Source organism: Penicillium taxi (assembly GCF_028828555.1).
Source record: "Penicillium taxi strain IBT 34144 chromosome Unknown utg000003l_segment0_segment0, whole genome shotgun sequence".
NCBI classification, from domain to species: Eukaryota; Fungi; Ascomycota; class Eurotiomycetes; order Eurotiales; family Aspergillaceae; genus Penicillium; species Penicillium taxi.
Window position 1 is genome coordinate 2,382,557 of NW_026643205.1, and position 26,608 is coordinate 2,409,164.

Genomic DNA, 26,608 nt, shown 5'->3' on the forward strand with positions numbered 1-26,608 from the left:
ACCTAGGTACTTTAGCATAGACTGCCTCATAGCCCCAGCAACAACTTCATATGATCAAACTGCTCGGTCGTTCATGGTAGCGAGTGATTGGTAAAAAGTGGGAGGATGACTGCGCATCTACTATTGGAACTGGAAAGTCATAAAAGATCGTGGCACTTGTTCAACTTTGAAGGTTTAAAGTACTGAGCCTTATAGGTTAACCATCGTTCTGCACGGGTTGTCCCCTTCTTCCATCAGGTTGCTGACTTCGTTGCGCGCATTTCATATGGCCTTCAGCTTCCCATAGGCATCTGACCAAAGCTTCCTCATCTCGTGCTCCTCGGTCTCCCTCTTAAGCTCGTTCTTCAGCATCTTGGTCTCCTTGAGGTATTTCTGCCTCAATTCACCCCGCATATTTTTTTATCTCGTTGACATGTTTCTCCTTTAAGCTGGAGATCAGAGGTTAATTAGATGATACTATTCTCTGTATCCAATCTTTCCTGGTATTCCTTCGCCATCTTCTTTAGCTCGGCAGCGTGGTCAGAGTTCAGGCTGGCAAGACGAGTCATGGATTCTGCATGCATAATATCTTTCTCTCTTTCCATGTCGACCTGATACTTCTTCTCATCTCTGCCTCTCTGGGCCTCCAGCTTTGCGGCATGCTTGGACAACAGGCTGGTAATATGAGTCATAGCTTTGTCACAGACCAGCTGCTTCTATCTTGACAGTGTGACCTGGAAATCCTTCAGCAAGCTTTCTCGCGTGTGAGAGTAACTCGGCGGTCTGCCCAGTTGAGAACTGAACCCGCTGAGCTTGCAGCTCGGCAGCGTGGGCAGTGCGCAGGCTTGGAATATTGAAGAGCCATTCTTCTGAGACGATGTTGGTCTCTCTCCCAAGTTGCTCCTTGTACTCAGACACAATCACTGACTGTGTTTCCCGAAGCTTGCCCTATAGAGCCTCCGGATTAGTAGCTAGGGCAGCAACTAGGATGCCATGAAGCTGTGGGCGCCTTCGAGAAGGTCGTTCTCTGTGCAAAGACTAGACATCTTATTGTCACACGACTATGAGAGCTTCTTTTTCATGCTTTCTCGACTTTCTAGCCGCGAAGGAGAGTAGGCGCGCTTTGAACTTCATGATAAAACTAACTTTTCCGTCAAATCGACCAGAAGGATTCATGGTAAGATGGTTGATGAAGGAAGAAAATGTATGTGACTTCTTAATGGCAGGATTTATAGTGAATGCCATGTCATGGAAGAGGAGAGGCGAATGAAGTCTGATCATAGCCCCTAGAGTTCAGCTTACTTCTTATTTAAATTGAAGTGAGAAGAGAGCTGAAGTGAGATCACTCGGTCACTGATTTTTGAAGAGACAGCAGTAAGGTAGATATAGGAGATCTGACTTTAAGCTGAGAAACTGAATCAAGGTGAAGTCAACTTTGGAATATAGATACCAAAGTGAAAATGAGTATCTTGGAGATGGTCTCCGAGGGTGTTCGGACAGCGTCAGGCCTCAGAACTGGAATCAAGTTCAATATTTCCCAATGTAAGTTGATTGATAGATCGGACTACTCGATGATTCCGGAAAGATGAAGATAACCTATGTATCACTTTCAGTGTGGTTCAGCAATTTCAAAGTTTTGTTGATTTTTCTGCTTAGCTCTCTAGGGCTGTTTATTGCAGCGGTCTTTTTGAGTCTCTTAAGATCTACCTCATCGCGAAATATACATGCGACGGTGTCCAATTCCAAAGGTGTTCAACTTATTTCTACTTACCAAAAGCTAGCCTCTGACCAGTACTAGCAGCAGGATCACCGAAAGGCTGGCAGCCATGATAATCTTCTACATGTTTTTCAAAAGGAAAAGAAGAAGCAGTGTCTCTAAAGGAATCTATGGACGTTTGATTCCTTGAGTCTCCCGGTACTAGTAGATGAACCGACGACTAGGTATCTGTGGAAGTACATCAAGGATATATTTTTTAGTTTCGCCGAGCAAGGACGTCAGCAACGAAGTCTGCTGACATATCTTTAGGTATATCATGAAGCCAGATTTGAGTGAAAAAAGCCAGGTATGTGGTATCAATGGGTTGATAGCAGATTTCACAAGAAGTATACAAAGAAGCATCCAGACAAGAAAACTATTATATAGATACACTTGAGCCTCTCTTTGGAGGGTGGGATTTTGTTTGTTGGGGAAGAGGCTATGCATTGCAGTACAGAGATCGATACATCAATAAAATGAGACTTTTCACCGAAAGATTTGAGATTTAGGGGAAAGGGGGAGAGATCATGTCAGTTGATCTGAAGAGGTATGGATTAGCATGGTCCCCCGAATAGTGTTGCCAAATGAGAGAGGCCATGCAAGTGAAGGACATTAGTCGCCACGAATGTCATTTGGTGATTCTAGAAGAGGCAGCTGCTCCGTGGGTCTATCAACAGAAGATTTCTGCCCACGCTTCTTCTTATTGCGACGTTTCTTGTTGGTAGCTTTCTGGGTATCATTTTTCACAGGAGACTGAGGCGGCGAGTTTCGAGTTTCTCCCTCGGAAGAACTTGTTCCACTTGCATGGAGCACGACTTTTTGAATGCCATTCACGTCTACAACATGCTCTGTGATGTAGCCACTGCGAGTTGCTTCATAGTTAGTGAAATCTGTGGCACTACCATCTCTGCTGCTGGTTTTGCGGATCGGACTAGAAGACAGTTCACCCTCATGCTCTTCACGAACTACATCTGGGATAGAGAGTTGTGGTGTATCTGTGTAAGCTTGTAGCCCTTCTATTAAAGGAGACATAGAGGGTGAAGCGGGGTTGCGCTTGATTTTCACAGCATGGTACCGAGTTTCTCGGGGTCGACTCGCAAGATTGGAAGGACCTAGATGCCTCAACTGTTCTCGAATGCGATCTTTGCTACTCCTTTCAGTGATCCATACCTCAGATGCAGGTAGACCGTCATTGTCGGCGTTATGCGTGCGCAACTGGAATCGGGTAGGAGGTGCCTCGACCGAATCGCGACGGCGGATGAAGGATGGTGGCGGGGCCATTCGCCTGATTGCCTTATGGACATCAATAAAGACATCGGATTCGTCGATAATTTCTTCACCGATCAATTCTTCAATGACATCTTCAAGGGTGACCACTCCGAGAGCACCACGATCCTCACTCGGATACTCAGAAACAAGTACCATGTGAGATTTGCCTTCTTGGAAGAAGTTGACGATATCTAAGCAGCTGGTTTCAGGTCTAGTTTCAGGCAGTGTTGCTAGCGCAAAGTCACTGACAAGTTTGCAATCTTCTGGGTCGTAGGTAATGAGCATTTTCACCAGCAGCATGCCAACAAAATTATTTGGGTTATCCGAAGCATGGATTGGGATGCGAGAAAATCCCTGGGAGAGGATGTGATCCATGGTACGTTCATCCAATACGGTGTCAGTGGACATGGTGAAGACATACTCCATTGGTGTCATAATTGATCCGATCGATTTTTCCTTGAGGTCAAGAACTGCACTGATTATCGTCACTTCATCGGAGTTCAGTTGTTCTCCGGCTTTGCCTAGTGTCTTGTGCAAAGTGACGAGTGTTTTCAATCCATTCTTTTTATAGACTGTGCCGTGATCCTCTCCAAGAAGTTTATCAAGCAGCTTGGCGACAGGCCAGGCGACAGGTGACATAATGTACATCAGAACCAGCACACATGGTGCCATCCAGGCTCCGATGGGTAGACCGTAGCGAACACAGATTGATTGAGGAACGACCTCTCCAAAAATAACAATCAGGGCAGTGCTTCCGAGTACGGCAGGCCATCCACCTCCAAGAGTCCGATCGAGGACAATTGGCAATGTCTCATTTGTTATAACATTACTTAGCAGCAAGGTGACGAGAACCCAATGCTTGCCACGCTGCAGTAGGTTGAGAACACTGGCGGCATTCTTCTTTTCGGATTCTTCGCCAGAGGTTTGAATGACCCTGAGATAGACTTCATCCTGTCCCATCAAAGCAATTGTAAGTCCCGCAAATGCTCCACCGCTCAACACAAGGAACGCCGAGATTCCTAGATAGAGCCATAGACTCGGATCGCTAGGTTCGCGAGGGGATTCGGATGCAGATAGGTATTGACGGGAGAGAAAGCCGGTTGTTAGAACGGGTGCCGCCTTCGTAAGGGGAAGATTATAAAGACCGAGGAATATAAGTTTAGCCAGACCAAGCAACGGCGACCTAATAGCCAGAATACGAGATGAGGACGAGTTCATTGCTGCGAGGTCAGTAACATCATTTGGGAGGAGGGGAGAGATGACGGAAAGAGGTTCCTTGTGAGGGCGAATCACGTATGTAGGTGGACCGTGCGTTAGCAACGCCAAATGTATCCACTTCTCAGGATGAACGGCGCTGAGGCTGTTGGTTCTTAACTTGACACCCCCTCTAAGCCATCTTATTTTTGTTTCCCTCTTGAGATCTTACTGATTTATTATTGATACTGGGTTGCCCCGGCATGCGACGACCCTTTTTATAATGACAAGGCTCCGCGGGGCTTCCCTCGATTCCCCAGACATTGCGCGGTCCACTGCTGAGCGACCTCAGTATTACCGTTCCAAAGTTCCACCAAATGCACCAGAATCAATCGTTGAGAACACCGTTGAAGTTACCGATCCATCAAGAGTACTTCCATGGTATCGAGATGAGCGTAGGCGACGATATAACACGTTAGTTAGAAGGTCAGTCGTCGCGCCTAAACGGACCGTTGATACCACTAGTGAACGGGATAAAACTAATGTATTTTTGACAAAGATATAAAAACCAGCTGCTTCATGGATGTGACGATCCTGGATGTCGTACCCCAACCTGCGCCAGTCGTCGTCGGACAACCAGTGATGGCCCCTATCGCCGATACACGGAACTAAGCGCGCGAACGTTGGCCTGCTACCTCGCTAGCCTGGATGATGCCGAAAGTGGCTTATGCTGCAATAACCCAAGACTACCATCTGAGTTAACAGTCTATGATTACCACCGGATTTCCCTTCAAAGATCCCGCGCCTTTCAAGCCCAGGCAGCTGCTGCCAACGCCACCGAGGAGCAAAGTGGCTCCATTCGTACCGATTATAACCGTAACGGCGGAAATGCTTTCAAGAACAGAATGGAGATCTCCCAGGCAGATGCCTCGGGGTTTGCGAGTAATGCTGCAGGGCCAGAAATTTCTCAGAATATCACTTACCCAAGTGCCTACTATCTCCATGATTTTGACTGCGCGGCTGAACAGCCGTTAAAAGACCCCAAATCTTTTACGCAAAACCTTTTCGATACTATTTCATTACGCATGGTTGAATGGCTTCCACTACGTCGAACCACGGAAACCTTCCCATCGAAAGCGAGGCAGTCTTTATCACACCCGAATCCCGATCTCATACCTTCGAATACAGAAAAAGAACAACGGCAACAAGGCAATGAAACGAGGAATCCAAAACCAGTACGACGAACGCCCACATCGCATCCACAGAATCCGCAACCTCGTACCCCATCGTCACGGAATTCCGGACCCCAGCCTACGGCAGTCGAAGTCAAATTTCAAAACCAGCATGTCAAGCGACTCTCGATCACAGAAGTAGATCATTGGCGACAATCCTCACGCTCCGCTATCGAAGAAGCAAGGTCATCTGAATACAAACCCCAAAAATTCGCCATGAACACACATCTCCCCACTAGCGAATTTACCCCTTTGCCGTCTCCTCCGGCCTTGAAACACCGGCCACAAAAGCATCGTGGACGAATTGGGGAAGTGGAAAACACAAGTCTACCAGAGCGGTCCAAAAATCAACGGCGCGTCTCCTGGGATAGTGGAAAATTTTTGAATCAGAATCTCGTTGAGGATAGTCTCGTGAATCCTCGCGTCCCGCTCCCGAAGTCCAACGTTGACATCGACTCTCCAAGTAATCGCAAAGCAAAACATGAACTCCGTCGTCAGTCGCCTGACCCTCCATTTCTAGCTCAGACAGTGACACATTTGAATCCTCACATCATTGATGGTCTGAGACAGATTATGATTGAATCACAGGAAGATTCAGAAATCTGGAAAGAAGAGCTTGATCGCATACAGTCAATGGGTGGTTTCGATAATCCTGAATGGAGATTTGCCACTCCTCGCCAGTGCCAGGTATTTCCATTTATTGCGCAAAGCGTGTTTTTCGTTTTCAGCAGCTCCAGACATATCTTACGCTCTTTTGGGACGGATGAAACGGGATTGAACACCTCCAAGCAATCCACGATAATAAGTTGTCTTGATGTCCCAAATCTTCTGGGCTCCCTCCAGCTCCTCCATACGATTTGCCCATGGGATATTGTGTTGCACAGCGTGTGGAGCGCTTTGGATAAGCTTTTCTTACCACCAGCAGATTTTACTTCCTCTGCTCGACATTCGCGCCGTTCGTCGCGTAGCTCTATAATGACTGGCCCGACAGCCGCCCCTCCTGTGGTACGAAGAATGTCCGAGGCATTCAATGATGAGCATTTGTCAGACGCAGACGCAGCCTACATCGCTACTGTCGCTCTATTTACTTTGGTCAGCTCAGTCCCAGCTCTTGATGTCCGAACCTGGCATAATTTACTTCGAATGCGTGCCGCTGGCGGTGTTGCATCATCTGCCGACCTGCAAAAACTGTCGCCTGAGCAGGCCCAGCAGGCTGTGGAGATGACTGATCGGCTTGACCATGAATTGGCTCTTCGTCTAGTCAACCGCCTCGTTCGCGCTCTTACTGCCCGGCTTGCATATCATGAAATCTTGAAGGCTCGCCAAGGTTATGGTCTTGATCTCCCAAAACAACGACGGGTCAGCGTCTTGGACCGCATCATGGACCATCTTAGTGAACATCATAACCTTGAGTCTTCTGGAGCTGAAGGCAAATCTAGCCAAACCCCTGGCCCTGCTCCCCTGATTGTCGAGTGGCTTCGAACTCTTCTCTTGCGGGAGTGGGATGGCAACCCTGAAATGGCCCGCAGCAGTGCTGCCGGCGGTGCCATACAGATAATGGCCCTGATGTACAAAGAACGAAATCGGCTTGGCTTGCTTCCAGAGATTTTCCAAACACCAATTCTTGCAGAGCGACTGGACCCTCTGGACATGCCCGTCGCATGGGCGGGCAACTTGTCAAACAATCGCACAATGCATCTCTTATCATACCCCTTTTTATTCCCACCTTCATTCCTTGTCATATATTTCCGAGCCTTGAACTATTCTGCAATGGCTAAGTACTTCGAGGCAGCAATGACGACAACGAGACATGTCACTCAGACTGCCTTCGGCAGCATTTCCGTCAGAGACGATACTGCATTGCTTGAGCGCTTAAAGGTTTCTATGTCAACCTACCTTGTTCTTGTCGTCCGCAGAGACAGAACCCTGACAGATGCCATGGATCAGCTGTGGCGGCGAGAAAAGCGAGAACTTATGCGGCCACTCAAGGTCCAGATGGGCATGGATGAGGGAGAGGAAGGGTTAGATCACGGAGGCGTCCAGCAGGAATTCTTTCGTGTTATCATGAGAGAAGCACTCGATCCGTCTCACGGAATGTTCACCATGGATACCCGTCATCGCATCTCCTGGTTTTACCCCTGCTCTTTAGAACCACTGTACAAATTCGAACTTCTTGGGACGTTGATATCTATTGCAGTATACAATGGGCTTACTCTCCCAATCAATTTCCCGGTTGCTTTCTATCGGAAGCTATTGGGGCTGAAGGTGAAACACTTGGACCACATCAAAGACGGATGGCCGGAACTCGTCCAGGGTCTTGAGGTTCTTCTAAAGTGGTCAGATGGCGATGTCGGTGATATATTCTTGCGAACTTATGAGATCAGCTTTGAATCTTTTGGCCAAATTAAAACAGTCGATATGCAGAGAGTGCGTCGTGATGCAGTGTGGCCTGTTCACGAGTCCTTGCCACTCCAGTCACCCGCACCTTCCGAGGAAGCAGCCCTGGTGACTAACCAGAACCGACATCAATTTGTCAAAGACTACATCTTCTGGTTGACGGACAAGTCAATTCGTTCCCAATTTGAAGCCTTCGTCCGGGGCTTCCATACTTGTCTTGACCGCTCAGCCTTGTCTATTTTTACTCCAGAGGCTTTGAAGACGGTCGTCGAGGGTATCCAAGAGATCGATATAAAAGAGCTCGAGAATCATGTGCGGTATGAGGGCGGATTTGGGCCCAGTCACCGCGTCATTCGCGACTTCTGGCATGTTGTCAAGCAATACCCAGCCGAGAAGAAGGCGCGACTCCTTGAATTCGTCACTGCGAGTGACCGAATCCCAGTCAACGGTATATCAAGTATCATGTTTGTGATTCAGAAAAACGGTGTCGGAGATTTGGTAAGTTATATATGTTCTCACCAGTATCATTCTACTCATACTAACTAATTTTACCTTTCAGCGTCTTCCAACGAGCTTGACATGTTTCGGTCGTCTGCTGCTGCCAGAATATTCTTCTCAAGAAGCATTGATCGAGAAGTTAGATAAGGCACTTGAAAATGCTCAAGGTTTCGGTGTTGCCTGAGAAGTATTTATTCAAGTCCAGAAAACGGATCTATACCCATTTTATTTCGAGATAAAACTAGCGCAGACATTACAAACAATTATAACTCTACTTCTAATTGTAAAATCTCGAAGAAATAACCATGGAAACTGCATACTACTGAGCTTAGATAAATTAAAGGTCCCACGTGGGGCTTCGCTATGTGGAGAAAGTGCCCTGAAGGTGGCGAGACTGAAGCAAGCGCGGAGTGATGCTCGGTCCGTTTGACTCATCTTGGACACCTACCTCGTTATCCAATTTGGGTATTTTATGCGTTGACTATTTCTTTCTCATTTAAGCCATTTTTCTATTCATTTGGGCAAATTCCAAATATCAATTGATGTGAGTCGCTCTTGCTCAACCCTTGAATCCGTGAAACTATCTATGATGGCGTTCTACCCCACGTTTATCCGAGAAGAGTCATTCTTGATCTATTTTGGTTTTTTTCTTTTTTTTCTTTTTGCAATGGAGAACTGACCTCTCTGGAATTAGAATAGTGATATTTTGATTCACATACAACATGCCTCCCATCATCCATTGCGTTCGCCATGCTCAGGTACGTCGCTTGCGGCAATTGCAAGGCTGTACATAGCGTGTACCCCACGTCAATAGCTGTTTAACGATTCGAGCACTTTTTTATTTGCTCAGATAGACTGATGCATTATCTCTAGGGCTTCCACAATCTCAGTGCAGAGAACTTTGTTCTTCCCGATCCTACCCTTACAGACCTCGGCCATGCGCAATGCCGCAAGCTGCAAGAGGACTTCCCATACCACACCCAGATTGATCTGGTGACCGCATCGCCGCTGCATCGCACAATTGACACTGCTCTCAAGAGCTTTGAACCTGTTTTCGCCACTCACCCTGAAATGAAACTTATTGCCCTGTCAGATTTGCAAGAGACATCAGATCTTCCTTGCGATACAGGTACTGATCCTTCGGATCTACGAGAGGAGTATGCGGACAAGCCCGTTAACTTGAATTTAGTTCGAGAGGGTTGGAACAGTAACGTAAGTCACTATTCATGTTCTCTTAAATGAGCTGTAGCTAACGGTTTTGGGGGTGGGGTCAATAGACTGGCCGCTACGCGGCAACCAACGAGGCCATTGATGAGCGCGCACGCGACGCCCGCCTTTGGCTAAAAGCCCGTCCTGAGAAGGAGATTATTGTTGTTACTCACGGAAGTCTTTTGCATTATCTCACTCAAGATTGGGAGGACAGCACTTTATATCATGGTAAGCCAGAACTGAGTATTTACGATTCAACAACAATGACTAACGCCTTTTTTACCATCCAGGTACTGGCTGGAAGAATACGGAATGGCGATCTTACGAATTCGTCGAAGAGATTGACAAATATGATTTGCAGGGAAGGCTATTGGAGGGCGAGAACGCTACCGTTGTTGAGACTCTTGAATCGCGGAAGCGTCGTGGAAAGGAGGGCCGGACTTTAGACCGTGAGCAGCAGAGAATTCTTTACAAGCGTGGCACTCAGGGCTGGAGTGATCAGTATGCCGCTGAGGCAGAGGCTATTGCGGAGAAGTAACATCTTGCTAAGAAGATAGCTGGTGCTCAGGCTTTCGTGAATGGTGCTGCTGAGAAGCAAGACCATCGGATTCCTCAAAGCCAGTAAGATCCCCCAAGGCACAGAATTCGGTGTAGTCCGAGGGTGTACATTTATATAGATCTTGACTCTTTATATCGTTGATAAAGATAAATCTGACACATTGACAAACACAGAAGGAAAGAAAAGCCTTCATTTGAAACGCAGTTCTTACTCTTAACCATACCTAGATACACCTTGCTCTTTATCGTTGACTGTTTTAGTCTCATTTGTGTATTATCGCATTGTCATCTCTTGTCTCCAAGAATACAACAAAGATTACCAAAGACCTGTGCTTCGAGTTGCTATTGTGTACTATTTTAGCTACAAGTCTTTTCTTTCAACCAACTTTTCTTACAATGGCCATTGAACTCGAATCAAAGACGATTTCTAACCTGACAAAAACATGGCAAATGACTTGGTAGAATAAAGGCCTTGTTGCTGTTTCCACGAGAACTGAAAATCTATATAATGCCCAAAATCATTCTAGTATCTGTTTCTCATTCAGCAATCCAACAGAGCACAGTACACCATCACCTCCGCAATGGGATACCATCCGACGTTGAACCAAGTAAATCAATCAAATTTGGCTGAGTACAATCCCTACATGATACATAGAAGCATGCTAACTTTTCTTTCCAATTAAATCTTGAGGCTTCTTATATTCCATTGATTGATCCGGTGGGATCTTTCTGCTGACTCGGTTTGGTAACTAGACATGTTCATTGGGTTGGGTAAACCCATACCCAACCCAACCCAACCCATAATGGGCTGGGTATGGGTCAGAAATTTTACCCAAAACCCATATGGGTTGGGTATGGGTTTGAAGTAAAACCCACAGCCCATAAACCCATCTTTTTGCCAAGACTTTTATTTCACGTGATATTTGTCACCTAGTTAGTACTAGATTGAGGCAAAAATTAGGCACTAAGGCACTAATTACCCTAATTTAGTTTAGGTTGAGGCGAAAATCAGGCATTAAGGCATCAAAAATACACATATGGGTATGGGTTTACCTTACCCCTGATGGGTTGGGTATGGGTATGAATTTTGACCCATACCCAACCCATGCACATGTCTAGTTTCGGTTGTAGTATCTCGTCCAGTGTCTCTATAGACGCGGAGAACAAATGATAGCCCTTCTCGCTTCGGGCGTACGCGGCGCAGGCCCTTAGGCTTATAGACCGTATATCTAGGCCTTCCAGGACAAAGGGGCGATCAGGCAGGTTTATAGGGCGGGTTTTCTTCGGGACATCATGCAGGGCTCGGATCTTCGGGGCCCTACTGGGGGTGTTACAGAACTTCTGGCAGTATAGGCTATTTAGCTCGAGGGTATGGTTCGCGAAATGAATACTAGGATCGTGGACCTTAAGCCAAGGCAGGCCTAGTTGTAACGGCGTGGGTTGCAAGAAGGCTGAGAGAGGCAATGGACTCTCTACATAAGCTGGCTGGCTGAACCAGCTGCCAGGGAAGCAGGGGTTCCCCGGATAAGCTAGTTAGAGATTCGCCACTTCCTGATGTATTTAACTCTCTGAGGTCTTTGGACTCTTGAAGGAGTTCAAGAGTTGTTCTTGTCCCCAATTTACCCTAGTGGAATCGAGCCCTATGGGATACCACACCCACACCTCCGTCCTCTGGTAGCCTTCTCATATTAGTTCTTCTCTTGTTTACGGTAGCCCAACCGCATTGGACTCAAACCCTTACACTAGTACAACAGGGTAGTGAGCGATTTTCGTGACGAGGAATAGGGCCTTCTTCTCGTAGTGGTTCTCTACCCTCATGTTCATTTGTACGAAATAGGTGATGTGGCCCTTCTCGGGCTCTCGGCCGTCGAAGGCCTCCAGGCGGATAGGTTCTTTCAGGGTTTCGAATATAAGGCTCTGGTCTCGGGCCCAATCTTCATCGACGAACCTCTTCCCTTCTGCACCACTATCTACTATAGTGTATGTAGGGACCTGGGTCTCTTTCTGGGTCAGGGTTATAGGCAGGATAAAAGCGTCGGCGCGGAGGTTCTCTTCTTCGATAGAGTCTCCCAGCATAGCTGCGGATAGGCGGAGCACGCGGTTGAGTTTCACCTGGTCGCGATTTAGGCCAGGCTCACTCCATTTGTTGGCTGGAGTACAGAGTAGTCAGAATCAGCAGATTCAGCGTAGGCAGCGGAGTCAGCCTGGGCGGGGTTCTCTATTCGGCTAGAATATAGGCGGGCAGGGGAACGGGGGCGGGTGTCAGGTAGCAGGCAGTCCCGGACTAGATGATCCTTGGATCCGCATCTGAAGCACTCCCCCCGGTCACGCTGGGTGAGCTTGGCCTTAGAGAGATCCATAGGTTCGCTAGGGCCTTGGGCGGGAGTCAGGGTCCTAGGTAGTATATTCGTTGTCGCGGCAGCTGCGTACGAGGTCCTTGCGATTTTCTCCCGGGGTGTACTACCTAAGGGCGTGGGTTGGCGGGCACGGTGTGTCTGTTGCTGGTGTTGGCGGAAGCGGTTATCGAGCGACTAAAGATGGGCTGTGTAGCTATGAAACTGGCGGGACGGAGCTGGGTTATGCAAGAGCATATCCTGGAGCTCGTTCGAGATAGCTTATGTCAGGAGGGGAGTCAGAGCTTCTTCGTGTAGTTCGCCCTCTAGGGCTAAACGCTGGAATTCGGATAGGAAGGTGTTAAAGTCGTTATTCTTCTGGCGGAGCTGGTATAAGCGGTTCTGGGCATTCTGGACTCTATCAGGGTCGCCGAAGGCCTTCTCGAGATATTCAAGCATTTGCGGGTAGTCTATAAACTGGGGAACTCCGTACGAGATCTTTGGCAGTACTAGCTCGTACGCTTTACCAGTGAGTCTCCCCGCGACATAAGTAAGTCTGACAGTAGCTGTCGGGAAACGGTCCTAGTTCGCGTTCATCTTGCCATGGATTTGCTGCGTAAAGCGGCGGAGGTCGCTGCGAGTTCCATCAAACTCTTTCGGGTCAGGGATTCTTTCACTAAGGGAGGCAGACCGGGGACCCAGGGTAGGAGTCGGTGCAAGTTCTCGCGTAGGGATATCTGCTAGGTTCTCAATACCTTGGGCAGGAGTGTTTTCGGTCGGGGGGGGGGGGGGGGGGGGGGGGTTCGTACGGCAGGCAGGGCGGAGTTCAGGATCTGATTTTTTTCGACTTCGAGCCCAACAATCTTGTCGTATAAGCTGTTGATGCGCTCCTCCTGATATCTAATAACGCCCTCCCTGCGGTGCCGAGTCTCCTCGCTTTCAGTCGCGGCTTGGCGGAGGGTTTGGTTATCTTTCTCAATTTCTTGAGAGTAGCCCTCCATATTCCGGAGGTACAGCACCTAGACGTCGGGGTGTTCTTGGACGTGAGCCAGGAATTCTTCAATAGAATCGGCGTTCAAGGGCGGTTCAGGACAGGGCATGCTGGCGGGCGGCAGCTCTAGTATAGGGTAGAAGCTACGTAGTGTCACGGGGCGGGCAGGTGAGTAGAATTATACTAGAACTGGACAGACAGTATTGCATTAACTGGCAGGCTAAGACGAAGACGTAGCTTGAAGAGCTACATTCAGACAAGGTTCTGAGTTTACATGAGGTTGCGGGTCACGTGGCCCGCACTATCTAATCAATCAGTAGTCGTCTGAGCTGGCACCGTGACATAAAAGTAAAGAAAAGAAAAGAAAAGAAAAGAAAAGAAATTTCCGAGACCAAAGTGGAAAATGCCCACTAAGACCTTTTCTATACTTGGGTGGGCTTTCCAACTTTTATCAGTCCTCAATATTGGTAGACTATAGCGAACCAATCACACTTTCCAGTTCCATTATCAGCTCTTTTACCCGAGTACCTAGACTTGTTTATTCAACCATTACTTATCTAGGTTCATAATACTCTATTTCTAGGGATGAAATCCCGCTTAAATACACACATTATGGATCCTGCTTACGTACAGCATAAACCCCGTATCGGACCTTTGACATTCCAACATCGTCTTTCGTTCAATCTTGAATTTTTCGGATCTTTGAAAGTCTCCTGAAGTTTGGATCCTTGATTGAGTGGATATTAAGCTAAATTAAGAAGCCTAATCTTGCACATCACAACTCGATATGGCCTAGAGACGATCGAGAAAGTGTAGGACCTAATAAGGAGCTTTATATAAGAAGAGCTACGTCACTCACCGTGATTTAGCCCATCGTCTACCTTGGGTTCTGTTAAGAGTTTGAAAGTATAAAAAGATAAGGGGCAGTGGATAAAATAAGGGGTAGTGGATATATAAATCCATTCCCCTCGGTGGGACTCAGAAGATGTTTCGAGAAAGTATTACCTAGGTACCAGAATATGGAATAGGCATATACAAGCATGGCCATTGATAATACACGACTATCTGTCTACCTGAAATGGGTAGATTCTTGGCTTCTACCATTTGATAACGACCTCACAAGTAACGATGACATTCTACCTTTTGATGAAATCATTACCATGTTTCGCGACGAAAATATCCATAAACTCCTTGACCAGCACACCCTAGATCAAGCCGTTACTAGCTTCAAAAGAAAGCTTCAGACCAAAGATATCATTCTCGGAGGCAGCGTCCCTCCATCTTGCGATGAAACCAACGTTCTCAGCCAAAATTACGATCCCCGGACAAATTGTAATTGTACTGGACTCTACCCACCACCCCTAGGTGTTAGTATAGAGTCGTTGGTTCAACTCAGCAAGTGCGAGGCAATCGGCAAAATGATGAAAGCGGCAGAGGTGGTCAATAAACATGGAGAAGAATGGAATATTCGTGACCTCTTCAGCGCCAAGAAACTTGAAGATGCTATGTTGGAATTAGCATTGGCCAACTCGGATCAAATACCCCTTCCTAATACTTGCTTTGGAACATTTGATAGAGTTCCTAAATTGCAAGCTCCTGACAGAAGGCCAAATCCTCATTGTGATACTGGTATTACTGCCTACAACCAACTATACCCCACCCATGAACAGGTGAAGCTTTGCGCGGACGCTAAATACTTCTTTGCGATGGCTTGTGGAGCTGGCTTCCTTGATGATGGCCTCCAGAGAGCCATAGCTGATTCAGGGAATGATGTCTTGATTGGAGATTACTGTGAGGCAGCAGATGAGAAGACACTTTCCTTACTGCAGGGTGTTGGAGGGGCAGCCATGGCCTTCCTGAAGTTCTGCAACCTTGCTGGTATTCTAACTGACTGGCAATTTGATAATCTTGTCGCTTCAACCATCCAATTTCGCGTTCTTGGGTACTTTCGTGACCATGCCCAACCAAGAATTCCTGCCGGCACATATGGTAGTCGTATGACCGGAATGAATGTTCATCGACATATTGATGTGGCCATATATATTGGTATTATGGCAGCATCAATAGCCACTGGCGAGGAAATATCCGAGAAAGATTATATGGAGCTTGCGGAAGTTTGTAGTCTCATCAACGACTTAATCGACTTTCGCAGCGATACAATGCGCAAGCAGAGAGAAAACACGGTCCTTAGAGGAATCCGAGGTTGCCTCTGCCAGTATCTCGATGGAATTATTGCTGATTGTCTGGAAAAGGTTTATAGAGCTGTTAAGTCCTCACGAATCAGCGCTATGGTGGTAATGAGCTTTTGCAACTGGGCTGTTATGGCTTCTCACCATAAATTGTTCGAATTGGTACTTGAAGTGCATGAGGTGGAAGACTATCCAAAATGTGAATATGCATCGCTGTCAGGAAGTAAATATCAAGACTTCCTTGAGATTCTGGAAGGATACGGCACCATCGGAGATGAAAAACCTCAAATTACGAGACCTCGAAAGGAGATGGACATATCATACCATTTGTATCGATCTTCTCCAAAGTCGCACTTGGCCTGGCTAGCTGATAGTACCCGCAGTCTCATGGACCCAGAAAATCTCAGAAAGATCCTGGATGTCGTTCATTTTGAGTGGCGCGGGCAAATTGGCGATGTAGAGTACTGTCCATAGCTTGGCGTGGCAATTTGGGCACCAAATCATTATCGAAGTCTTATATACCAGAGAAGAAACTATCATATTTCATACCTATATGTAGCTAGATCATACTAAGGACTTAAGTATTGTCGGTACACCGGTGGATTCAATAAGGTTGATGAGAGGCTAAGGCCCACTTCTAACACCTATTACAGGAAACGCTTTACGCCCCTATAATATCTTTGTATTCTTTTGAAGTGGTTGTAAAATCTGGGTTTTCATTCATAGTGAGGACTAGCTATTTATCGTATAAGTTGCTCTTCTGTCTGAGACGAATGTGTTCCATCGTCTAAGACAGAAGAGTCGGTAAAGACCGGACATCACTATTATAAATGCATATTGTTCAAGGTTGTCGTTTGCGATGCACTCTGAACAGGGATTCGTGATGTAGTCTAAACTGGGATGTCGTTTGTCCGATATTCCAACAATAATCTAACCTAATTAGGTTAGCATTATCACGTAGTTATCAGTAGAAACTAAATAAGGGATATCTGGACGGCGACCATAATCTGCAGTAAGATTGACGTCTGCATATAGAAATATGCAGTGAGATGGTCACCTGCAGATAATGAGAACCCAAGATGAGATGGTTGAAATGCGGGGAAGAAGCGGCAGGAAACTTCATAATGGGGTTTCCAATAAATCATGATTAACCTCTTTAGCTCGCCTATAAGGTTATGATCAATCACTCTATCGTGCGTAACTAATTCCTATAGTGAAATTTATCTACACAGTAAGGCATTAAAACTAGGACCTCAAGTAGTTAGTGGGGTGTACTGGACCAGTATTTTTAGCGCTAGTCTGAATTAGGCTGAATTTTGACCTCATATACGCAGAACTTGCAAACTTTGAAAACCTGTAGCTCAGCAACCACATATAATACATAAAAAATAATTACATATTCGGAATTTCCAGGCAATTATTTCCAAGATTGATATGAAAAATATCTGACAAACTTGTTTTTGGGGCTTAGTCAACATCAGCTTTTGCTTAATGGAGTTAGGTTAAGTGTGAGATTTTGACCCAACCCGACCCGATGCCCATGTCTACTTGCAATAGCACAGAAACTGGCGGGACTAGGAGGTCTGGCAAGACTTGGTGGGTTTTTTATCTTTCTATATGCGTTGATATGTTCAGTTCTCTTTGCTCACCTATCAGCAGTATAAATTCCAGAGTATATCGGGATTTGAGCCCGAGGCCTTGAACAGCTATGGTTCGAGAAGGTGGCCGACCCTTTAGACCTCATGGGCAATATAAATATCGACCTTGGGGAAGGTCAGCTTCTAGAAACTAGTAATTAAACCATCAAACAATCGGAACTTTTTCTTTCTCTATTCTTGACCATCCACAAACAATCTATTTGTCAAAATAACGGTCAATTTCTTATCTCTTATTGCGAGCCAAGAGTTTGCTTGGTGATAGGGCCAAGTGGCGCTCTAGTTAGCATATGTTTAAGTCGTGTGAAATTACGGAAAGAGATAAGAGAGAAGCAAGAGAAGGGCTTAGAGACTAATGATGAACTTCTAGATGTTTATCTCAACGCTCGAGGAAAGAAACCAGCTATCTTTTCTGAAGAAAGAGTTGTGAGGGTGACCTTCTCGACAATCCTTGTGGGATCAGACACCACTGGTATCAGCTTAGCGTGGACAATTTACTATTTATTGAAAAGTCCAGCCACCCTACAGTGCCTGAAGAAAGAGGTTGATCAGGCCTTCCAAGAAGGAATACTGGCCTATCCCCCGAGCTTCCAAAATTTATAAAAACTCCCATACATGGACGCTGTAATCAAAGAGGGCTTACGTTGCGCGATGCTAATTCAGATGAGTTGGATCGGGTTGTGCCTAAGGGAGGAATGGAAGTATCTGGCCACCAAATCCCAGAGGGAATCACAGTGGGGTGCCACGCAAGAGTTATCCATCTGGATAAGAGTGTATATGGCGAAGATGCTGTAGTGTTTCGCCCTGAACGATGGCTAGAAGCAGGCCAGGATCAGCAAAAGCTCATGGAACGCTGCGGCATATGGTTTGGAGCGGGCAAACGCATCTGTCTTGGCCAGCATTTGGCTCGTGCAAAAATCATGGAAATATTGGCAATGTTGCTGATGAAATTCGAGGTACGCCAGGGATACTTTTGATCTATCATCTATTAGAAACTGACCGCTGTCTTAAAGATTTCTGATAATGACCCCGGTGCGATAATGGTGTCCGGAGTAATGCTGTACGATACCCAACACATCCATACTATATACATGCAAAGCTCAGGTAGTGTTGGAATCAATGGAATCTGGACTACTGCAGTGAATGGATTCGGGAAGTGAATAGAACTAGTGGAATCGGGGCATATCCGATTCCATCGCGGGAACTTAGAATGAACACACCTCACCGCACAATTACTCCACGTATCAACGTAGTAGTAATAGTGCATCAAGATCCATGTGAACCGACAGGTAGCGTATAACTAGTTAGTTACATATTCCCAACAAATTTTTGCAAATCCACGGTTGGTTCGGACTTTCCTACTCAAAAACCCACATTTTGCCAAGCCCTGTCTTCCACATGATATAAATATAGTGCCGACTTTTATGGAGTTTGGGCGGTCAATAGAAACTTAAGTGGATGATTAATTAAAATTATTCATTAAAGCTGAAACCAAAATAAGTAGTGATACGGGGAACAGGGACGTCCTAGCTAGTCTGCGAACCTAGCCAAATCATGGAGTATAGTAGATGCAGTCAGAGTCCATCCTCTAGGAGCCATGTGGGAGAAAGTAAGGAGAACCAAGGGGTCAATAAGGTAAAGGTGATCTGATCTCATCTATCAACTGAATGCTTAAATACACAATCTCCACTAATATCAGGTGACCTAGTCTCCACTACAATAGGTAACAATAAGTCACGATATTAGACTTGGTAGGTCCTTTCCCACTGCCATATTTTCTGACATCATATCTAGCAGAACAGGAAGATCTAGACAAATTGATATCGATATTGGCGAGCACAGACTATGCATCATTGCGGAGTAAAAGTCACAGCCCACTGGGAATATTGGTGGCGCAGAAGAAGAAAGTGGACATCTCAAGGCTTCTGAGACAACTCAGGTAAGTTCTGAACCGCCTCTGTTCCAAGGTTTCCTTGAAATACTAGCTAATCCGAAACATTATATATTCCAAGGTTTTATTCATCTTTCGGCTTTTTGATGACAGACGAAACATGTGAACTCCTTTTGAAACTACCTATATACACTGTAAATCTTGAATCATGAACGGGGCTATATTTAGCAAGGCAGCCAGGTTTCTTAATTATGTACACGTAGGCTGTAGTATTATTCCGAAAGCATAGCCGATTCCTGCGAGATTGAAAAGAATTAGAATATAGTGGGGTAGATCTCCGGAATCTTGGTGCCTTAAGTACTTAAGGCTTACTACCTATTTTTAGTCGATCATCTTCCCCGTGTTTAAGCTCGAACCCATGGATCCTTATCTTTAACCTCTCCTTTCATATATTCCTTCTTAGAAATCCTTCACTTCTAGAACTTGGGCAAAAATGATTGATGAAAATTTGCCAAGTAAGTTGTTCTCTCGACTTACTCATTTTGACACGACGTCATTGCTTACCTCCACCAGCGTTCTTTCTCAAGACCAATCCTAAGACGCCTCAGCAGAATACGATATATCATAGTCATCATGGCAATGACCCTGAGCCAGCATATACTCTTCGTTCCCTCGACCCGACCGCCCCCTCGTCACAAAATCGCTACGGTGTTGCCCTTTACGACCCCTACGTCCCGGATATCGTATTTGGGGAAGTGGCCGTAGTTCCTGCATGGACCCAACCAAGCCTTTCAGCAGAGAATATTCGTGCCAATGGTGGCAACGTACCGCCTCCAGAACCTATCCTGCCAACGGAATTCACTATTAATCTCTACAATCCCGACCAGGAGATTGTCGTTCGCCACCAATCAAAGACATGGAACAAACCTGCGCAATGGATGTTTGAAATGCCGCAGCGTACATTTCGGGTTCCCTCATCTTCAAGACTTGATCGTACGCAGATTGACCCATCCATCTCAGACGTGACGCCGAAGCTTCGCTTCAGCTGGCGTAAGGATGGAAAGCTGTCAAAGGACATGTCATGTCTGTTGCATGGCAAGTCATCCAGTATCCCTGAGACAAAAAGCAAATCACGCGAGCCTGATATCACAGTGGCGCTTTTCCAAGGCTTGCGTGAGCTCACTCTTTACGAACCGAATCTCTACCGTGTTGAAATGGAAGATTTCAAGGGTCTAGAGGTTGTTCTATTACTAGCCGCTGTTGCTATCCGAGACATCTTCTTTGGCCCTGCGAAGGAGGCATTCCACATTGTTCCAGGCGGTCCGGCCTTGATCAACGGTCGACCGCAGACTGCGCCGCCGGGCCGAAAGAGCCCGGCTAATCAGACGTCGAAGTCGAGTCCACATTCAAAGCATCCACCAACAGGTTTGACCATTCAAACAGACCCAACCTCTCTGCATGATCCCGGACGGCAGACTCAGCTTGCACAGGAAGAAGCGCGTCGCACTGAGGAGCTTCTTGCATCCGAGAAACGAGCACAGGAACAGGCCCGGCGTCAGCAACAAGAAGATATTGACAAAGAGACCAAAAGGTTACAAGAGATCTACGGCCAAGAAGAGCAGAAAGCACGATTGCAGAACCCCAGCGATCCAGGATCTCCTGCACGGCCAAATCTACCACCCCGACAAAGTGGGCCGCCTCATCCATACCCCCACCAGTATTCACAGTCCCTCGCTCATCTCCCTCCCCAACCTACTCCCCAGCCTCCCTGGCAATCTCGCCCACAACATCCTCAGCGAGTACCCGTCCCTGCACAAAGCCATAGCCCATATCTTACCTCTCCCGGTGGATTGGATCCCCGAGCTCAATCGACTTCACATATCATGCCGTCCCACCCTACCCACTCTCATCCCCCACCTATTCGGCGCCAATCTATGGCAGGATTCAATCAACAGATTACTAGTAGCGGGGCTCTACAAGTATCGCCTCAGCCCACGCAGCAGCAACAACAACAACCGCAGCTGCAGCCTAAAAAAAGCAGTTTCTTTGGTTTTTCGCGTAACAAGGAGGAACCCCCCAGGAACCGATTGGACAAGAAGCGGAGTTCCATGTTTTTTTCATAGTGATACCCACCTGGCGTCTTCAGTTCTCTTTGCGTACATTTTGGGCGTTAATGCAACTAAAAATCAAGATCTTATCAGCCATGGCTGGATCTGAGGTCAATTTATCGTCTTTCAAACTTGATCTACATCTTTTAGTTATATTATTTTGGAGTGTAAGAGTACTACTACTGCATACTTCGGGATATGGCAGGTAAGGATGGGGCAATAAGGCAACGGGACAGGATGAGACTTCAGCAGCTTTGAAAATAACCAGTTTTATTCGGACAGCAAAGATTTTTTTTTCTAAGAAGGCCGAGTTGCCGGGGTAAGCTTGAGACGATGGCACGACTCCTCTTGGGGGTTGAAGCAAAGATACCCAGACGCAGAACAAGCAGTCGATTGTGAAAGTATGACTCCTGTCGAATGTAGAGCGAGTCCATTCGCGCTCACTCAAAAAAAGAGGAGACTTTAGAACAGCCAGGAAGCATGGCTTCTTTCAGGACTGACAATAAGATAAGAAGCTTAGGTTGTGCGAAGTCTGGCTCTAAAAGGACGGCATCCTTTGAAATGGCGGTACGACGTTCTTTGATGGAGAGTTAGGGGAAGTGGAAGCCACTAGCCAAGTGATGCAGCTCCTTTCGGGGCTGGAGATAAATTCCGTTGGAACATTAAACTTGGGGAGTACAAAACCCCTCAGGTCAGCTTTGGCTGCCTTCCGCTAGCTGAGAAGTTCGAATCGAAGTATGACACCTCTCTCGAGCCAACAAAGGAAAATCGATGAAAAGCGTGATAAATTGATCTCTTCCTTCGTACCACCCTTTTCATTCAGCTTTTTAAATCTCTAGTAAAGCTAACAATAGATTATCGATGCGTTTGATGCACTATTCCCTCGTCCAATCATAATCAACCCATTGAGCGGTAGTCAAGGCGTATTGAATCGTTCGCATTTGCTTCGACAAATCTTCATACCCAGGAATTAGTTCCAAAACCATATCCAGAAACTCTGGTGCGTGAGATCTCCGTATAGAGATCTCTTCAAAATCAAATCCTTCTGGATATATCCCAGAAAATCCCCAGTCAATAAGCCGGACTTTTCCATTCAAATCAAGAATCAGGTTGCGAGGCGCAATATCGAAATTTGTTAGAACCAGTTTATTAAAACGAAATTGTGGAGAGTCGGTAGGTGCTTGCTTGAAATTCTGGGTGATCTTAAGTCTTCGATTAAACCAGGCCTCAAGGTGCTCTGTTGAGTTAAATGGGCCATCCCCTGCATCGGTAAAAAACGTACCACGGGCAAAACATGTATAAGGACCTATTGGGCCGGGCAAAATAGGTCCTGGTATCTGATCTGGTAGCGAGATGGAGTGTAATATGTTGAGACTCGTGGCCACTTGAGAGGCGATATCCTTACGTTCACGCCGACTTAGGTCTTCCCAGCAATCCTGGACCAGTCTCCCGCTTACAAAGTCCATCCAAATCAGGCATTTATAACCATAGAAGCATTCTTTGATCTTCAACACGCGATGGATAGTAGGTACTCGGATTGATGGTTCAGCCTTAGCGATGATCTCAAGGATTCTGGCTTCACACGGTGATGAACCACTCCCACCTTTAAGGATCGACGATTCTGATAAGCGCGCAATTCGTGTTCCTTGGTAGCCATGAAGAACAGGCGCTGTTTTAAAGAGTTTAATCAAGGTTTCATCTGAAACTAGGGAGATGTCGAGGCCGTCTAGGGGAAATTTCTCTATAGACTAGAATGAAACGTTAGTCACTCGGGAATTAAACTTCAAGGAGTAAAGATTATCTTACATTGTTCAAATTAGAGGTTGCTGGCGGGCTAATGATCAAAAACCATATGATAGTCCAAAATAGGACAGCTGTAACCGTAAACGTGAAAAAGACCATCGAAAAGACGATTATTGGGACCTCGATGAAAAAAAATTCGAAGGCTGTCAAAGCGGACATAATATGTCGCTTTAGTACCTCTGTCTAGTGCTGGTCTGCCATTTTATGGTCGATGAAAAAGTATTAAAAGTCTATGCGGCGAGACTTAAACACCAGGTGAACAAACTCCAGATCGATTTGAGCCAGTGGAACAGATACCGGGCGAATCTCCATTGTACACTAGGCCCAGTATTTTCTACAGGACTGGGGTCTGTGGTAGAGTTGAGGAACGGCATTGAAAAGAGGTCAAGAGTTGAAGGATTTTGGAAATGATTGTTATAAGAAGGACATGAAAACAGTATTAAATATCCGAAATTGGTATAGTTTATTTTTTAAGGGTGGTTATTAGCTGATATTAATAAGTAGATCATTTAATGACAATTAGTTAATGACACCACATAATCTATATAATAATCAAATTATACTAAGAGATAACTTTCGACTGAAAAGTTGTGTAATATTCAGCTAAGATCATTATAAGAATGAACATGGCGATCTGAACTTTCCATTTAATTCGGGAACTAGCTACTATAAATATTTCACAATCTTATAGCCGGCTTCATCACTCATTGTATTACATAGCTATTAAGTTGTAGCTACAGATATATCAAGTTCTGTACCAGTCAAAGCTCCTGGTTGGCTGAGTACTGACTGCGAATTGGATCAGCCGGATTAATTATTCTTGGAATTATCGGCCTCACAGTAACGAACTAATATGCCTTTTGGGGATTTGACTTGATTGGATCAATACCTAGTGATGATCTGGATTCCTTATATGGATGTCATCATGTCACCGAATACGAATACTACTAAGCAAAAAACATTGACGAATATTATACGTATTCATCTGTTCGGTAACATTCTTGGACCATATTTTGTTTTTGTCTAATCATTATTGTAAAAAGAATGAAACAGACACAGAGCAAAGCTTTGACTTTCAAGGTTGATATCATGGTTACAACACTGCAAAACTTGAAGTGACCAGGCCTTCCAAATCACAAAAGAAAACTGCATGAAAACAATGGCCGACAGCACGTGAGGCCGTAGCAAGAGAATAATGAATCCAACTGCCTCAGGATGCTAGGGCCAGTGGAGGAAAAAGTGGCTTATTTTCGCAGTCTAACACTTGCACAGAGCCAAAGTCAGCAGCAAAAATTGCTCGCCAAAGTTTTGGCTCTTTTAGATTCAGTTAGCATGGAAGACCTGGATGGATGGACATGGAAGAACCAAATTCATGGCTTACGTTCTTACCGTTTGGTTTAGGGCAAGGGGGAGTGGTTCGACAGTCAATTATCAACCAGTCCTTCAAAGATCCATTTGCGATCCAGGGCCAGTATGTTCCTCCTGGGGAGAACCTATCGCAGTGTTCATTCAGACGATCGCCATTACAGAGGAGTTCCACGCCCCATTGGACTTGGGCGAACCTAAAATCGATTCTTCCTCTTCCACCCGAGGACCACTCGCTTGTCACATTCATGGCATATCCCAACACCTGGTGAGATGCCCGGTAAAACTCGTCTTGGAAAGCCGCTTCGTACGGCTTTACCATGGCGGCTGTGCCAATTCGGACTGCATTGGTGAAATTTCGTGGAGAAAATGACAATAGGATCTGTTGGCACAGCTTGTCCAGGGTGGGGAATCGGTCAATCGGGAAATCTTGTGTGGTACTCGTCCAGTAGTTTTCGACAAACCTAACTCGATGAGTATCAAAGTAATTCATGGAGGACTATACTACTCACTTTTCGTGAAGTCAAGTGGGGAAAACACAAACTATCTCACCACAAACGTCTAATGGCTCCGAATGAAGCCATCCGTTATAGTAGCATTCCCGGATTCCTTTGTTTTTAAGATCTTTTCTAATCTTCCCATCTCCCAAAACTTGGCGCAGTATTTTTACCGCCTTAGCGGAGGCGTATTCCTGTATCGGAAAAGACCGGCCGACTGCGGTATCACGGAGGTAAAGGCATTCCTCTCGTCGTCCAGAGTGTCAATTATATGGTCACTGCTCAGTATGAGCCCGGTATGCTTCAACTCGCTGTGATAAAACTATGACTATGATTAGTGTTGATGTAGAAAAATGGACTCGCAGTCTTCAAACAAGAGGAACTTACTTGAACAAGCATACTCAATACGCCATCGACAGCACCAGGATGACCCGAGGTTAAATCAAAGATGTACTTGCGAGCGGATTTATCTAGCCTTAACAGGGGAGTTCGGTACTGGTGATCAGGGCTGCAAAACTTATCCACAACATCCTCAAACTCATTATGGTTATAGAAAAGTGAAATTTTGGGAGAGAACCTGAGGAGTGACGGAGTGATGGAAACGCGTTGTTGAGCTCCGAGCAATGCCGGGGGGCTCCCTAAAGTGATGTCGTCGAGGCCAAACAGTGGGCTTCCGTAGGAAGTGAGAATGCAAATCTGGGGTCCGGTAGGGCTCAGGCTCTGCTTCTTCACCAAGCAGTACCATAGCTGTTCATCACTGAATGTCGTGTGTCCGTCATCAATAATGAGGACGTATTCTCCATCGGAGACGAAGGCGTGATCAAAATGGGTGTATCCTAGTCCTCGGGCCTCTTGGATGATCAGAGTCCTGTAATCTTCACTTGGGCTAAATTTTGGGCGACAGAATGTCACAACCGGGATATTCGATTCAAGGCAATGCTCTGTCAGAAGTGCGGCCAGTGTTGTTTTCCCTGATGCCGGAGTACCTCGTACGTGGATAACACGCGACTCTTGAAGAATTGCAGCAAGCTGCCGCACAGTCTCCGTTCGGGGTGATCGAAGTGGATTGGTCGCTATAGTTTCACGTTTAAGACCAAGATCTCAGGATTATAGAAACAGGGACAAACATACCCATTATGTTATCAAGGTCACCAGAGTTTGTATTGTCAGGATCACTGGTGAACCAGCGAAGGTATCTCTGAAGTAAATCCATTTGGAAATTTTGGATGGTAAGGATCAATATGAGTGCGAAAAGTAGCCAGGATAGGAAAGTACGTGGTTGTTGGCCGTGTAGTTCTTCTAGCTTTCCATGGTCGTATTATTGATACCGATCAATACACTACAACTAAAACTATTTAGGTAAGCAAGTAGTTCGGATGGTTACAGTAACGTGATTCTCAGTCGGGTCACAACAGAAAAATTCATCGCTAGTAACCCTCTGTTTTCAACCGCCTACAATGTCACTAATTCGCTCCCAACGAAGCCAAAGATTGGTTGATCAGGAGGGACGAATCGAATTAGCTATTAAAGCTATTTAAGATAGGCGATATTCCTCTATCGAACCACTTATATACTAAGACAGTAGCGCACATGGATATAATATTACGGCCACCTTTGATGATCCGTTACAATATCAAAACTTAGTTTTAAATCTATTATTAGATATAAGTAGGGAAATAATTTA

At 45.9% G+C, this 26,608-nt stretch overlaps 10 protein-coding genes across 10 annotated transcripts; 5 read left to right on the plus strand and 5 right to left on the minus strand.

The window, feature by feature from the left end:
• Positions 1–446: 446 nt before the first annotated feature.
• Positions 447–671, minus strand: N7495_004344 (uncharacterized protein; the record flags this gene model as incomplete). Its single annotated transcript, XM_057206995.1, has 1 exon — positions 447–671. One exon carries the CDS (start codon positions 669–671, stop codon positions 447–449), a length of 225 nt encoding a protein of 74 aa, XP_057064675.1.
• A 7-nt stretch (positions 672–678) lies between these two features.
• On the minus strand, positions 679–1,224 carry N7495_004345 (uncharacterized protein; the record flags this gene model as incomplete). The annotated part of the gene is made up of 2 exons (XM_057206996.1): positions 679–927; positions 1,039–1,224. The coding sequence occupies 2 exons, from the start codon at positions 1,222–1,224 to the stop codon at positions 679–681; spliced, it is 435 nt and encodes a 144-aa protein (XP_057064676.1).
• Positions 1,225–2,347: 1,123 nt separating this feature from the next.
• N7495_004346 (putative DUF21 and CBS domain protein (Mam3)) lies at positions 2,348–4,222 on the minus strand (the record flags this gene model as incomplete). The annotated part of the gene is made up of 1 exon (XM_057206997.1): positions 2,348–4,222. One exon carries the CDS (start codon positions 4,220–4,222, stop codon positions 2,348–2,350), a length of 1,875 nt encoding a protein of 624 aa, XP_057064677.1.
• Positions 4,223–4,481: 259 nt separating this feature from the next.
• On the plus strand, positions 4,482–8,509 carry N7495_004347 (HECT domain protein; the record flags this gene model as incomplete). Its single annotated transcript, XM_057206998.1, has 3 exons — positions 4,482–4,742; positions 4,771–8,325; positions 8,387–8,509. The coding sequence occupies 3 exons, from the start codon at positions 4,482–4,484 to the stop codon at positions 8,507–8,509; spliced, it is 3,939 nt and encodes a 1,312-aa protein (XP_057064678.1).
• Positions 8,510–9,047: 538 nt separating this feature from the next.
• Positions 9,048–10,072, plus strand: N7495_004348 (uncharacterized protein; the record flags this gene model as incomplete). Its single annotated transcript, XM_057206999.1, has 4 exons — positions 9,048–9,083; positions 9,199–9,537; positions 9,603–9,762; positions 9,825–10,072. 4 exons carry the CDS (start codon positions 9,048–9,050, stop codon positions 10,070–10,072), a joined length of 783 nt encoding a protein of 260 aa, XP_057064679.1.
• Positions 10,073–14,456: 4,384 nt separating this feature from the next.
• N7495_004349 (uncharacterized protein) lies at positions 14,457–16,079 on the plus strand (the record flags this gene model as incomplete). The annotated part of the gene is made up of 1 exon (XM_057207000.1): positions 14,457–16,079. One exon carries the CDS (start codon positions 14,457–14,459, stop codon positions 16,077–16,079), a length of 1,623 nt encoding a protein of 540 aa, XP_057064680.1.
• Positions 16,080–17,955: 1,876 nt separating this feature from the next.
• On the plus strand, positions 17,956–18,420 carry N7495_004350 (Cytochrome P450; the record flags this gene model as incomplete). Its single annotated transcript, XM_057207001.1, has 2 exons — positions 17,956–18,216; positions 18,274–18,420. The coding sequence occupies 2 exons, from the start codon at positions 17,956–17,958 to the stop codon at positions 18,418–18,420; spliced, it is 408 nt and encodes a 135-aa protein (XP_057064681.1).
• Positions 18,421–19,644: 1,224 nt separating this feature from the next.
• On the plus strand, positions 19,645–21,274 carry N7495_004351 (uncharacterized protein; the record flags this gene model as incomplete). The annotated part of the gene is made up of 2 exons (XM_057207002.1): positions 19,645–19,666; positions 19,725–21,274. 2 exons carry the CDS (start codon positions 19,645–19,647, stop codon positions 21,272–21,274), a joined length of 1,572 nt encoding a protein of 523 aa, XP_057064682.1.
• An 860-nt stretch (positions 21,275–22,134) lies between these two features.
• N7495_004352 (Aminoglycoside phosphotransferase) lies at positions 22,135–23,221 on the minus strand (the record flags this gene model as incomplete). Its single annotated transcript, XM_057207003.1, has 2 exons — positions 22,135–23,007; positions 23,066–23,221. The coding sequence occupies 2 exons, from the start codon at positions 23,219–23,221 to the stop codon at positions 22,135–22,137; spliced, it is 1,029 nt and encodes a 342-aa protein (XP_057064683.1).
• Positions 23,222–24,319: 1,098 nt separating this feature from the next.
• N7495_004353 (uncharacterized protein) lies at positions 24,320–26,137 on the minus strand (the record flags this gene model as incomplete). Its single annotated transcript, XM_057207004.1, has 5 exons — positions 24,320–24,376; positions 24,444–24,891; positions 25,098–25,246; positions 25,312–25,997; positions 26,056–26,137. 5 exons carry the CDS (start codon positions 26,135–26,137, stop codon positions 24,320–24,322), a joined length of 1,422 nt encoding a protein of 473 aa, XP_057064684.1.
• Positions 26,138–26,608: the final 471 nt, after the last annotated feature.